This window comes from Mucor mucedo (genome assembly GCF_025094135.1).
Source record: "Mucor mucedo strain NRRL 3635 chromosome Unknown EV154scaffold_47, whole genome shotgun sequence".
In the NCBI taxonomy this organism is placed as follows: Eukaryota; Fungi; Mucoromycota; class Mucoromycetes; order Mucorales; family Mucoraceae; genus Mucor; species Mucor mucedo.
In genome coordinates this window covers 93,013-105,693 of record NW_026252331.1, presented here as the reverse complement: position 1 = coordinate 105,693, position 12,681 = coordinate 93,013, and the positions used below count along the sequence as shown (strand labels likewise).

General features: G+C 36.5%; 4 protein-coding genes across 4 annotated transcripts; 3 read left to right on the top strand and 1 right to left on the bottom strand.

The window, feature by feature from the left end:
• The first annotated feature begins 51 nt into the window (after positions 1 to 51).
• On the top strand, positions 52 to 1,285 carry EV154DRAFT_231121 (uncharacterized protein). Its single transcript, XM_051594499.1, has 5 exons — positions 52 to 192; positions 264 to 397; positions 510 to 566; positions 632 to 969; positions 1,040 to 1,285. Exons 3-5 carry the CDS (start codon positions 514 to 516, stop codon positions 1,192 to 1,194), a joined length of 546 nt encoding a protein of 181 aa, XP_051457465.1. The 5' UTR covers positions 52 to 192; positions 264 to 397; positions 510 to 513; the 3' UTR covers positions 1,195 to 1,285.
• On the top strand, positions 87 to 397 carry EV154DRAFT_395075 (uncharacterized protein; the record flags this gene model as incomplete). The annotated part of the gene is made up of 2 exons (XM_051595173.1): positions 87 to 192; positions 264 to 397. Coding segments are annotated over 2 exons (240 nt in total), but the record flags the coding sequence as incomplete, so codon positions are not given.
• EV154DRAFT_509421 (uncharacterized protein) lies at positions 1,158 to 2,502 on the bottom strand. Its single transcript, XM_051601607.1, has one exon. It carries the CDS (start codon positions 2,226 to 2,228, stop codon positions 1,377 to 1,379), a length of 852 nt encoding a protein of 283 aa, XP_051457464.1. The 5' UTR covers positions 2,229 to 2,502; the 3' UTR covers positions 1,158 to 1,376.
• Positions 2,503 to 5,959: 3,457 nt separating this feature from the next.
• On the top strand, positions 5,960 to 7,623 carry EV154DRAFT_481567 (uncharacterized protein; the record flags this gene model as incomplete). The annotated part of the gene is made up of 4 exons (XM_051598402.1): positions 5,960 to 5,978; positions 6,166 to 6,356; positions 6,417 to 6,837; positions 7,415 to 7,623. The coding sequence occupies 4 exons, from the start codon at positions 5,960 to 5,962 to the stop codon at positions 7,621 to 7,623; spliced, it is 840 nt and encodes a 279-aa protein (XP_051457463.1).
• Positions 7,624 to 12,681: the final 5,058 nt, after the last annotated feature.

The following is a 12,681-nucleotide window of genomic DNA, read 5'->3' as shown; positions in this document are numbered from 1 at the left end:
CACAACAATTCCTTAAAAATAAGAAATAATTAAAAAAAAAAAATATTTGTTACTCTTTTACCTCTCTTAACTTTATCTAAAAAGAGATGCGCGAAAAGCAATCCAAAGCCACACAAGAAAGACATGAGCGTATGCTTAACGAACTGTTTAAATTGCCCGGGAATGACCGCTGTGCTGATTGTACAGCAAAAAGTAAAAACCATTCTTCGACCACATTGGGGGTAGAGCAAGTATATTCAACTTTTTTTTTTTTTATTTGTCAGATCCCCGCTGGGCTTCCTACTCTCTTGGAATCTTCTTATGCATTCGCTGTGGAAGTCTACACCGTAAGATGGGAACCCATATTTCAAAGGTGAAATCAGTTAGCATGGACCGCTGGACGTTACAGGAAATTCAAGTTAGTAGCCCCCCCAAAAAAAAAAATTAAGGCTGGGAAACGGGAGAAGAGACTAACATTTTCTCTTAAAACAGCATATGACAAAATTGGGTGGTAACACGGTTATTAATAGCTCGATGAACCCAAACCCTTCGAAACACTGCTTACCTATAGCACTTGACGACGATCAGTAAGTATCAAACGTGACCACATACTACATTACTTATACGGCATTTTTTTTTTAAAAAAAAATAGTGCGATGGAGAGATACGTCCGAGACAAATGGGAAAAGAAATCGTTCATGGAAACAACTAGTGTAAATAACAACGACATACAAACTGGTATAACACAACCTGTGGAGGATTCAAGTATGAGTATTACTAGTTTACAACAAAAGGGGGATTCAAGTACGAGTATAAGCACTACGGACATGAGTACGCCATCCCTAAGCAGCACAAATAGTAGTCTTTTATCATCTCCTACTATGCAATTCGCGGGCCGAGTTGCAACAGAAACATCCAACAGTGTCAACCCCTTTCTCAAAAATAACCTATACAATCCCTTTGCGACGATCTCATCTTTTAGTAATCCAGGTAAGAAAATCTTTTTATATCTATATATTTTTTTGATTGTGGAAAGTAGTACTAAATAAATCTCTTAAAGTCACACCACCTTCCAACAACCCATTCACACAGCAACAACACTTTGTACAGTCCCCTTTTGATATCAGCTACAACACTTCTGGAAACAGTTATTTTAGTCAGAATAATACTTCAAACAACAACACCGGTAGCAGACATAATCCATTTTATCAATAAAAGCGTGGCATTTAGTACAAAAAAAAAAAAAAAATGGGAATAACTATCACATGAGCTCTGTTACTGTCATAAATCTGTGTGTAATTTCAAAAAGGGCTAGATCAAATGCATTACATACACGGAAAAAATAACGTCACTAAAAAAGATGAACAATAGAATGAAAGAGGAGGACTTTTATTGAATTATATGCCAATAGTTTTTGGGGTGAAGGTTCTTCTGAGTCCATACAGTTTACGAACCAAGCGTGGTAATATAAATGCAGCACCCACGATAAATCCCAAAACAGAGATACCTCTACTAGGTTGATCTTCTTGTTCTTTGGGAGCAAACATATCGAGCAACGTCTCATGCAGGTATCTGTTACGATACGTTCCCAACTCGAGATGTTTTTCCAATTTGTCATTGACCTTCTTTTGCTTTTCAATCACTAATCGCTGTCTCTTCAAAAGTTGATCTTGTTGTAAATAAGACTCCTTTTGTTGTTTAGCAAATTTCTGCTGTTCATGAACAAGTAATGCCTTTCTAGCATTAAGGTCTCTTGATAATCTTTTTTTTTCACGAGCCATGAATGCAAGGTGCTCACGGTGGATGACTTGAAGGTGTTCAGGAATGATTTTTTGTCCTACATGGTAGTCACAGTAAGATTCGGGATTTTCGATTAATAGTTGTACGTCAATAGATTCCTTCAAGGCGTACTCATGTAACTGATGTGCCTGCTTCTTATAATTATTTTCATTGTATGGTTCCTTTTGCTTTCCAAAAATTTGACGTAATACTTGTTGGCTGAACTCTGGTACGACTCGATCTGTACTGCTTGATGATTCGGGCTTGGAGGTCTTTTCAGGGTTTACATTGTTGGTAGAAGGGACCTTTTTCACCATGCGAGGACCGTGTTTATTTTCATCGACACCCATAAAAATATGTCTAATGACTGTTCCTGTAGCTCTTAAAATCTCCATTTGAATATTGAGGAAGTTAAAAACCCTAAAGATTCCCATTGCCTTATTTATAAGAAATTCTTTTATTAGCGTCATTCTTATTGTTGTCTTTATTTACCTTTAATTTAGTTATTAACACCCTCATTATTTGTATCAAAGAGCAACTGGGGTTTTTTTGTCATCAAAGATGAGAAGGTATCTATTGTTGAAGGATTTAAATAGTGGTATAACATTTAAGCCATCTGCTATCATTTTTGATAACTACATCTTGATTGAAAGACACCGTTTAATTATCTAGACATTGACATCATATGGTAAGATAAAAAGCAAGCTTGAACTATATATCTGCATTGATAGCCTTTTCATGTGCAAACACTATTACATCTAAAAACTTTTTATCTTTATAAATACCTTCTTTAGACGATATGCAGGTAGACCGTTTTGGATTAGTTTAGAATCAATCTTTTTCTGTCGAACCATGTTTTTTTGTCTCTTTGTCTTTTTGTATAATGAACATTAATCCATAAAAAAAAAAAAAAAAAAAAGAAAAAGAAAAAAGAGAGCTTTAAAAGCGACTGATAGATAAATTTAACCGGGGTTAAATTCCACTATAAGAGCTGCGTACATTTCCTTTTAATAAAACAAAGATAGATATACTTTCTATCAATAATGTTTGATTGGTGCGCAAAAAAAAAAAAAAAAAAAAAAAAAAAATGCTTGTCTTCAGGCCATTACTTGTTTAAAGAATCACTGCGAAGAGAACGAGGAGAAATACCCGACAATTGATCAGTTCAAATTTTTTACTCTTCCATTTAATTGTGGGGAAATACGGAGGGGAGAACCTAAGGTTTATCTTAACCATATTCAGAAACTTGTCCAGCACTTAATTATCAAAGAACGACGCATTATCACTCAAATTAAACTTGATAGGTCCAAAAACACCGAAAATAATTGTGCATATAAAAATGGGGCAACGGTTTGTTCATCAATGGATTTGGTAGTAACGGCGACAGGCCAACGAGAAAAAAAGATTCGAAAGCTAATATACCAAGGCATAGGTATTTTCTGAGATAGAGGTAGGAAAAAGGACCCATAAAATCAAATCGCGAATTCTTCGAAAAGGTAATTAACAGGTACCATACGAACTAGGAGATTTTGGTGTGGTACGGGCGCATATACTTGACAGGAATTGCAAGTACGAACAAAATCATTATCCTCTTGATTAAATAATTCGGCCATCAATATTCGTGGTACAATTGGACCCAAGTAGCGTTAGTACCCTCATGTCCATGTCTATCGTGACCATAAAACAACAATGCACTTCGATCCTCGATAATTGGAATCATAACACATCTCGATGAAGAGACCCTTCTTCTGTAGAGACGCCCATAAACACCCAATATTTAAGGCCAAGTCTTTTTTTTTCTGTTATCAAGAGCCACATTACCTGAAGAACAGTGTTATTATTGATAATAAAACCTAATAACTTGATTTCATTATGGAAAAAATCACATCTCTCGGAGTTCAGCACCATGTTACATTCAGCGAGACGTTTCAAAAACTTTTTCGATATAAACGAGATGGTCTTTTTTATACTTCAAATATATAGTAACGTCATCCATAAACGTTGTAGATCACGTTAGAAACGGTTGTATGAGAAAATGAACGCATTGAGCATACGCTCGAGAAGGCATTCAACAGGACAAAATGAAGCAACTTGTAGCTGCAGGCACCAAAGTATGTGGCAATTGTCAGCTTGAGGACATTTAATTCTTCTGCTTCAATAGCATGACATTCTTTGAGTATATAACAAGAGGAGGACCAGCAGTGTTTCTATCACGTCGACTACTGAAGGTAATGACCAGGTATCGCGCTTAGTAACCTCATTTAGGCTTGAAAAGCTACAATCATTCTCTTTTTTTTTCATTTGCCTTTTTGACATAGTGACACGGAAAAAGTCAACCTTCATAAGCGGCATTGTTGACATAATGTGAAGTACGCATGAGTTTTACTGCTTCAATCATTTTTTTTAACGTCTTCTTTCATATGTTCTCTTTCCGAACTTCATTCGCTTTTTCACCCGCTCTTGGTGTACCAGGTCCTTTGAGAATGTTTTTCAAACGTTGCTCATCCAACGACACTAAGGTCTAGTGATATTCTTCGGTCAACATGCTTGTCATTTTTATCTTATCTGTAGTACAAGGGCGAATAAGCAACTTTTTGACATGAAATTGTACTTGAGTACACAAAGTAAATAGTTGGGATAGGAAATTTGAAAGATAGGAACGTGTAACAGTTTCGAAACTACTTGGTTTACCAGACATGTTTCTTTATTTCATGTTTATCTTTTCGTATCAACTTCATTAGGTTAAACAGATGATTTAGCGCTGGTTGAACTTGTACTGTTTTTTAAAGAGTTCCATTATTTGTGCCATCATAGGTGTCATTCGATTCGAATTGTTTATTATCTGTTCAGATTGATTTTTTTTGTTTGGTTGAATCGTCGGTTTGTAATTGTTTTCCGATTCACCATTTCCTAAAAGGACCTTAACTGTTGTTACTTTTTCTAGTTAAAATCCTCTCTTTGCACCTCTTGCGCTTGTTCCAACATGAATGAAAGATTTAACCAAGAATCCTTCTGACAAAAAATATGGGTAGCAACTGTAGTTCTTGAGTGTCATTTTCTCCAAGGGATACGGATGGAGATTGGTAAATTGTCTTGCGTTACTTGTTCTACGACCATCTCTGTTGCACCATGAATATTTGCGGTCTTGTCATACTTTATTTTTTTGTTTCGAATTTTTTTTTGTTTAGGTCACATTTGTTGTACAAGTAAGGAGGTAAACAACTGCGGAATATGGGTGCATTTCATGAAGTTCGCCATGTATTCTATTTCAAAAGTGTTAAAATTAGCAGTTTGTTTTTCTGTATAGACACCATCATGTAACCATTTCTTGTGGTAAATACTTGTTCAAGGCTAGGATCTTGATTTTATCGACCCATTTGCTTGCCCTTTTTTTAGTTATTTTTTTTTTTAAAAAAAAGGATTAAAACACCAAAAGAGATGCTCTGGAATGATAGAAATAATGGGGATAGAAGATGAAAGAATAAAAAAATAGGTGCGCTTTATAGCGATTACATCTTCAAACACAAAACTTTTGATATTTGAGTTTACACAATGCAAGAAACGGAAAAACTGGCGTAACATAAATCAGCATAAAAAAAGATTTTGTTGTATCCCAAGTCAAATGATTAAATAAATATTACGTAATTATGACCGTAATCTAGTGCTTTTCATCTATTTTTTATAATCCCTTTTGATTTTGAAATAAAGTACAGACCATTAACTCTTAAAGAATAGTCTTCCAATCAACAGTTCTACAAAACGTCAATAATTTATTTTGTAGCCGGCCGTAAGACCCAAGCTTACAAAAAGCACTGTAAAAGGGCATAAAAAATTGTTTGGTTATATCTTTTAGGAACTCAGTGTTAACTATTTTTGTTTGCTTAAAGTATAGACGGACTTGGGTCTAGTACTCAATTTAAATAGGAATAATCAAAAAAAGAAGGCGCGTTTTAATCACATCTAAATATAAGGGTTACCTGTTTTTGGTAACTCGCATAAACTGATAAAATCTCATCTTTACATAATGTTTTCAGATGTTTATTTACATCAGACCTTTCCTTTTTATCAACAAAACTACCGTGGGAGCTTGTAAAATTGACGTAATCATTCACTAATCACTCGCTGTGATATATTAACAATACCCCAGATTTTTTTTCTTTTTTTTCCTTTTTTTCTTCAATTTTTATTAAAAATTTTAAAAATGGGTAAGGAATCCTCTAGTAAGTTCGTGTCTGTATTTAATATTAATGTCCTTTACCAGAAAAAACGTCTCTTGTCCCCTCCTCTTTCTCTTCCTTTCGGCGCCGGAGGGAAACCCCCCTCCGGCCCACCACCACTAGGGTGGAGTTTTGTAAGTGTATGATTCATCGTTTCTATTATTGTCTATTAACATCGCGTCTTTTTTAGTGCTCCGGCGGTTTCTCGCGGCGGGGGGACTCCTCCTTTCCTCCTTTATGGAGGAAAACAGGGAGGAGTTCCTCCAGGCTGATTACGTCCCTGCGGACGTAATCAGCCGTCTCTGGGAGACTCTAGCTCCACCTGCCGTGGACAGGGGCCTGGAGTACGATTTTCTTCGTCTCCAGGTAGATCAGGCTAGAGTAAGTAAAAAACCCACCTAAAGATATCAATCATAATTACTAAATGTTCTTTTATTATAGTTCTGGAGAGAGACCTACGGTCTCGATCCTCCAGGATTTAGCCGTCCATTTGGACGTCCTCCAATGGCCTCCCAGCCTTTGGAGGAGGGTGCCTCCACAGCCAGTGGGGGTGACTCAACCGTCCAAATGGGATCGTACCCTTCCACGGTGGTGGAGTCCCACCAAGGAAGCCACTCTGCTACCTCTGTTGCCAGCAGGGGTGGTAGAGTACCAGAGTCTCCTGGAGACTATTCATTCTTTTTTGCCGCTTCTCCTTCTCCTCCTTCTCCTCCTGCTCCCGCCGCCTCTTCTTCCTCCTCTTTCTCCGCCTCCTCTTCCGCGTTTCCTGCTCGCGCTCCTTTGTCTGGCTCTGCGCCCTCCTCTTCTGCGGCTTTGCTTCCTCGTCCTCGTCCTCCTCGTCCCGCTGCTCCCCGCTCTGCGGGTTCCTTTATTTCTTTGGCTTCTCTCCCTTCTCTTCCTTCTCTTCCGCCTCCTCCTCCTCCTCCTTCCTCCGGCCGCTCCTCTCCTCTCTCCTTCTTGACTTTGGCCAGTCTCCCTCCCACTCCCTAATAAACGCTTTCCTTTAAAAAAAAACCTCTTTTGTTTCTTATCTTTTAAAGTTAAAAATTATATGTCCAATACTTTTGTCTGAGTAAAAATATTTATTAGAGAAACACTGATAGTCTTTGCGATATTAATAGGATAATCTCGTAATAAACTTTCTTTAAACTTGCTACTAATATTAATTTTCTTGTCTTTTAAGGTCTGTAGAAAAACGCCACTGTTGTTCATGAATGATATTTTTGGCGTATGAAGTATGTAGTGTAAAAGCCTAAGTATTGGGATGAATAAAATAAATAAATAAAAAAAAGCCAAAGATTTTTATATTGGGTCAGACTCTTCTTTCAAAAAAAGCATACATCTTCAACTTAAATCGAGTTTTGAAAATGCTTAAAGAACACAAAAAATAATAAAGAGAGAGAGAGAGGGAAGCTCATTTGACTATTTTGGAAAATCAGATGGTCAAAAGATTTACAATTCAGACAAACCCAAACAGGATCGTGGAGTCCTCATTAAACACAAATATACCGGGGAAAGTTTAGCAACAGCAGATCCTGAAGTTAACACCCCATCCAACAATGAAGTAAATGTCACTTCATACCACTTAAATCAACAGGCCCAAAAGATGTTTTTGGAGGTCATCGCTGAAAGGAATGCGAAGAGATGACGATATGCAACACTCATTTCAAAAGAACAGGAAGAGTAAACTGATAATGACGAAGACAAAGGTAGGGAAACTACATCCACAAGTAATTCTAACTTCATAAGCAGTGCAAGAAACAGGGTCTATTTGTATGGAACTGGTGAAGGATATTTGAAAAAAATTGTAAGTAAAAAGAAGAGAAGCCGAATTAATAGTATGAGACATCAAAAAACGAAGAGAATGATATCCTACGCAAAAAGGAGCTATGGTGTATGGTATTTATTAATTGTATAAACAAGTATGGCGTTGTAGTCAACAGATTCTTTAAAATTCAATATAAAAGTTTTTTTTTTGGAGACCGTAGTACCAGTGTATTCTAATCAATGGCTGTCTGAAATTACATAAGGGGATAGGTTAGAACAACAAGAGCATTCCAGCACTTACACTTAAAAAAAAAAACTCTTACCCCTCAGAACACTAAAAAGGTTGTGTGTGCATGAATAAAATTTTTTGTTGTCTCTATATGATTTCCATCAAGTCAAAATAGCTAGTATTGTTTATTTTATTGAAGAAGGGAAAAGGAATGATTGTTTTATTGCATCAATTTTCAACTTTGAAAAACCTGAAAGGTAAGATATACATAACTTTTATGACATTGCTAGAGTCAAAAACCCTAATTTTACACTTTAAGCGCTACTGCTAGGCGCTCTAAAAATAAGTTGTTTTTATATGATATCAAAATAGCATGAATACTGTAGACGTTTGATCGTAAAAGCACTCTTTCATAACGAGGAAAGTAGTACTGGCGCTAATTTCATTTAAGAATAAAAAAGAAAAAAAAAGTTCTTTTTTTCCCTTTTCAGATTTTTTTTTTATTATTTTCTACCTAAATGACTCTTCATCTTTGCAAACGCAACCAATGCTTTAGGAAACATCCTTAAAGAGCCGAACTCGGTACCAACAATTACAACTACCAATTTGAAAGACAAACGCGTTTCAATGCATTGATGTCTGGCAGTGACAACAGTACTCATGTCCTTACTTTCTTCATGTCAAGAACCAAAAAGTATTAGCAGCCTAATAGAACGACTGAAAATGGAAACAACATTTCCAACACCGAGGCAGTTACCATTAAACAAGGTTCATACACATTGTTTTTTTTTAAAAAAAAAAAACTTTTATCACAAACTAATTTTACAAACAGGAATCTTGAACAACATAAGCAGCAGTAATGTCGAAGAATATGGAGATTTTAGCGAAGAAGCCGAAGATGTAAGCATGATGGTTGACGATGTAGAAGAAGGCGAAGCAGATGCTTGTGCTGAAGGAAATGTCGAAACCAGTTCAAAAATGAGGCACAAATCAGAGCAGACATGTATGCATTGCTTGCTGCCAGTTTTAGGCTCAAGGAAGGCCTCACTGATAAAGCGGTTGATACCCTTATTCACTTTTTAAACATCGCATTGAAGGAAGCCCATGATAGTAGTCAACCTGCTTTGCCAAAGTTGTTCAAAACAATTGAGACAACTTTCAATGGTGATTAGGATACTGGTGCTACCAGATATACCGTTTGCTAAATATGCCATTGAATCTCTGCTTCTGAAGTAACAAAGGTATGATAAACAACTTTCTCAAAATCAACGTCTAATTAATGCATGAAAAAAACACCCTCACAGCAATCATACTCTTTTGTCTCGCTGAACGGTAATGTTTGTTATGAAGCTTGGTATAAGCAGGTAAAAAAACGTAATGGAAAAAAAAACATCTTCAAGCCCAAATTTGTTTATCCTTGCAAGGTGCTAAAACATTCATATCAAGAGTTAATGCTTCGCCCGGAAATCGAATTAAAAATGGACGATTGGAGATGAAGGGATGTTGTTGAAGGAACGTATAACGACATATATGATGATAAAATGTTTAAAAACTTGATCGATAACACCGGTCTTCCATTTTTAAACATTGGGAAATCTGTTATGTGCATCGCGGTGCTATTTACATGTGCATCAATATTGGAAAAGAGAAGACTGATTTAAAAGAGAAAACGTCATTATGGTTGGGCTTATGTCTGTTGAAAAAGAGCCAAAACCGGACCGAATCAATACGTACTTGAAACCCTTGTTTGATGAGCATTTAGAGTTGGAAAGTGGAGTAATGATGAAAATAACAGCGAAACCTGATGAGATTAAAATCAATTGGGCTTTGTCGATGTCAACATGCAATATCCCAGCTTGCAGGGAAGTAGCTCATTCAATTGGGCATGCATGTAACAAGTGTGAAGGTAAATTCCCATTGGTTGAAGGTAAACCCGGTTTTTGTTGGAATTAACACTGTTGCCTGTTCTTGGCCTGAAAGATTAAACGTAGATGATTTGCGAGCCACTTTGGAATGGAGTAATACAACTACTGAGAGAGAAGGGGAGGATCTTGTGAAGGCTAATGGAACAAGGTATTCAGAACTGCATCGATTGGGGGTACTTTGATGCTGTGATACATAGTGTTATTGACCCAATGCACAACCTTCTTTTGGGAACATGCTCAAGACTTGTGAAGATTTGAAAGGAAGAAGGGTTCTGCACAAAAGTCAACATGAAGAAAATGCAAGTTCGTGTCGACTCGGTTACATCACCTGCTGCTTTCGAAAATGTAGACCAAATGATTGCAAGTGGTTTTAGAAATATGAAGGCTGACAACTGGAAAAACTGGTGTTTGTTGTATTCCTCTTTTGTTTTGACAGGTATACCTTATTCATCATAAAAGTTTTTGTCTTTATTAATTTTGTAATGCACAGGTATATTGCCAAAAGAGAACATGGAAAACTGGATGGATTTTGTAAATGGATGCAGATATATTTTGAAAATTGGAATAAAGCGACTCGAGAATGATCAGGCACACCAGCTCTTTTTGGATTTAAATAGGGTAGCTGAAGGTATATACGGCAACAAATGTCTGGCAATGAATCAGCATCTTCATGGGCATCCTGAACAGATCATTGAGGATTTTTCAGCAACTCTCTTTCGAATGTTGCAACGCATTTCTCGGATCATTTAAGAATAACGGCAAAAATATTGAAGTTACGTTTATGAAAAGTTTTGAGAAAAATACAATCTTCAGCATAATACAGTTCGAGCATCTAACAAGGCCGTTATATTACTATCATCATCATCGCCATCCTTCCAATTTCAAAAAGACATGGAAACGTTCTTGCATGAGAGGATTATGGTTGGTGGACGCTTCAATGACTGGGTAAAACGCCAAATTGAAGAAGGGTTTGTTGCAACCGAATTTGCTGAATCTTGTGTCAATTTAGACATTAATGTCACTGGGTCTGAGGCTCTTCCTTTAGGTGTTCTTCCACCGAAAGTTTTAACAAAAACAGTGATGGAGGAAAGCCATATGAATGTCTATTGGATTTTTATGATGCCGCATATCCAGGGGCTATGGCATTTGGTCTGCTGAACTCTGATCTTGTTGCTCCTCCTTTTGGAGCCAGATGGTCAACAACTTCAGTATACATAGAGAAATTTGCATCGATTCGGTTAAGTGGAAAAACAATCAACAGTGCCGAAACAAGATCACCCTCTGGTAGCTGTATAGAAAGTTTATTTATCGGTCAAAGCCACGAGAAAATTGAAGCTTAGCTCTACTTTTCAGACATAGACAAAGGGTTAGTCAGGGTAATGAGGTTTAAGAAAAGTATCATGTTTTTGCTTTTGTTTGATTTTTCAAGCCTTTGAATGATACGTTCTACAGTAACAAGTATAAGGATCAAGGATTGGAGGTCTGGCAATCTTCGTATAGTGACTTGTGTAGAGATTCTGCGGTTCATATTTCCCGAAATTGCTTTGGCAAAGAAGCCTTCAAGGGATACAGTAGATGACCATAGCAACCATATTGTTTTTATACTTTACATAGGAATGTGATTGATTAGTCGTAAAGGTAATTAAGGAAGAAATAGGTGATGTGTTTTGTATTAAATTATTAAACATTATTTTGAATTAGAAATAGAAAAAGAGTTTATTATAAAGTATATTTATAGTCTTCCTCGTCCCACGTTACATATCTTCTGATTCACATCCTTCATGGCTGGGAATATACCCATTGTCCGTCATTGTCGTAGTTTGATTGACTGCATTATAGTCAGGACAAATCATCCACTGTTCTACATCGACAGGTGCTGCTAAATTTTTGTAAAAGACCGATGTCTTCTTACTCCTCTCATTGATATTTTGTCCGTGCTCATCAAGAAATTTTAAAATATTCGCAGCCTGTAAATAGAAAAGGTAAGGATGTTTAAAATAGGAATCTATTTCAATTCGAATAAATAACATCTTTATTATCTTATTACTACGATACATGGGTTTTGGACATACAATGGCTTTTTATTAATGCTATCAATCACGTTCAAATGGTCGGAATCATTATTGGTCTCCTCTTCAGACATGTATCTCAACACAATGAACCGGCTCAATTGGTCTAAGGTCACATTGGTATTTTCAGTTTAGCCTTGACCGCTAGCAGATTCAATGCGAGTTTTCTTCCTTTCAATTTCCGTATTATGAGGTAACTTTTTTATGATACAGATCAATTTTTATATTAAACTGACGTATTTTTTTCTTTGTAAAGCTGTTGCTTTACCATCTTCTCTTCCGCTTTCTTCGTTTCCTCTTGATTGTCCTCTTCTGTCAAACTGGTATAGTCTTCCCACTATTTTTCCATTCGCGACGCAAACTGTTAAATCGAATTTTTATTTTCATCCCTTCAGATAGATTAATCATGCTTACCTTGTCGTTAAAATCAATCATTTTCTCTGTGATTTCAGTATATTAGGACAGAATACGTGCACCAGCTACATCCGTCACATCGGGATTTTTCCCTTGACAAGATTGGATTTCGACACTAAACTGGTCCTGGTCCTTTCACTTCCTTATTTGCTTTCGAATAGCAGTCTATTAAAAGGTCAGAGTTTGCTCAACATCATATATTCAATTTTACTTACTGTCAATCCAGGATTCTTATCCTTATTTTTCTTTTGGATCTCACCGAACTTTTCCACTAAAGTTGCAGTATTATCGGTACCACTAGT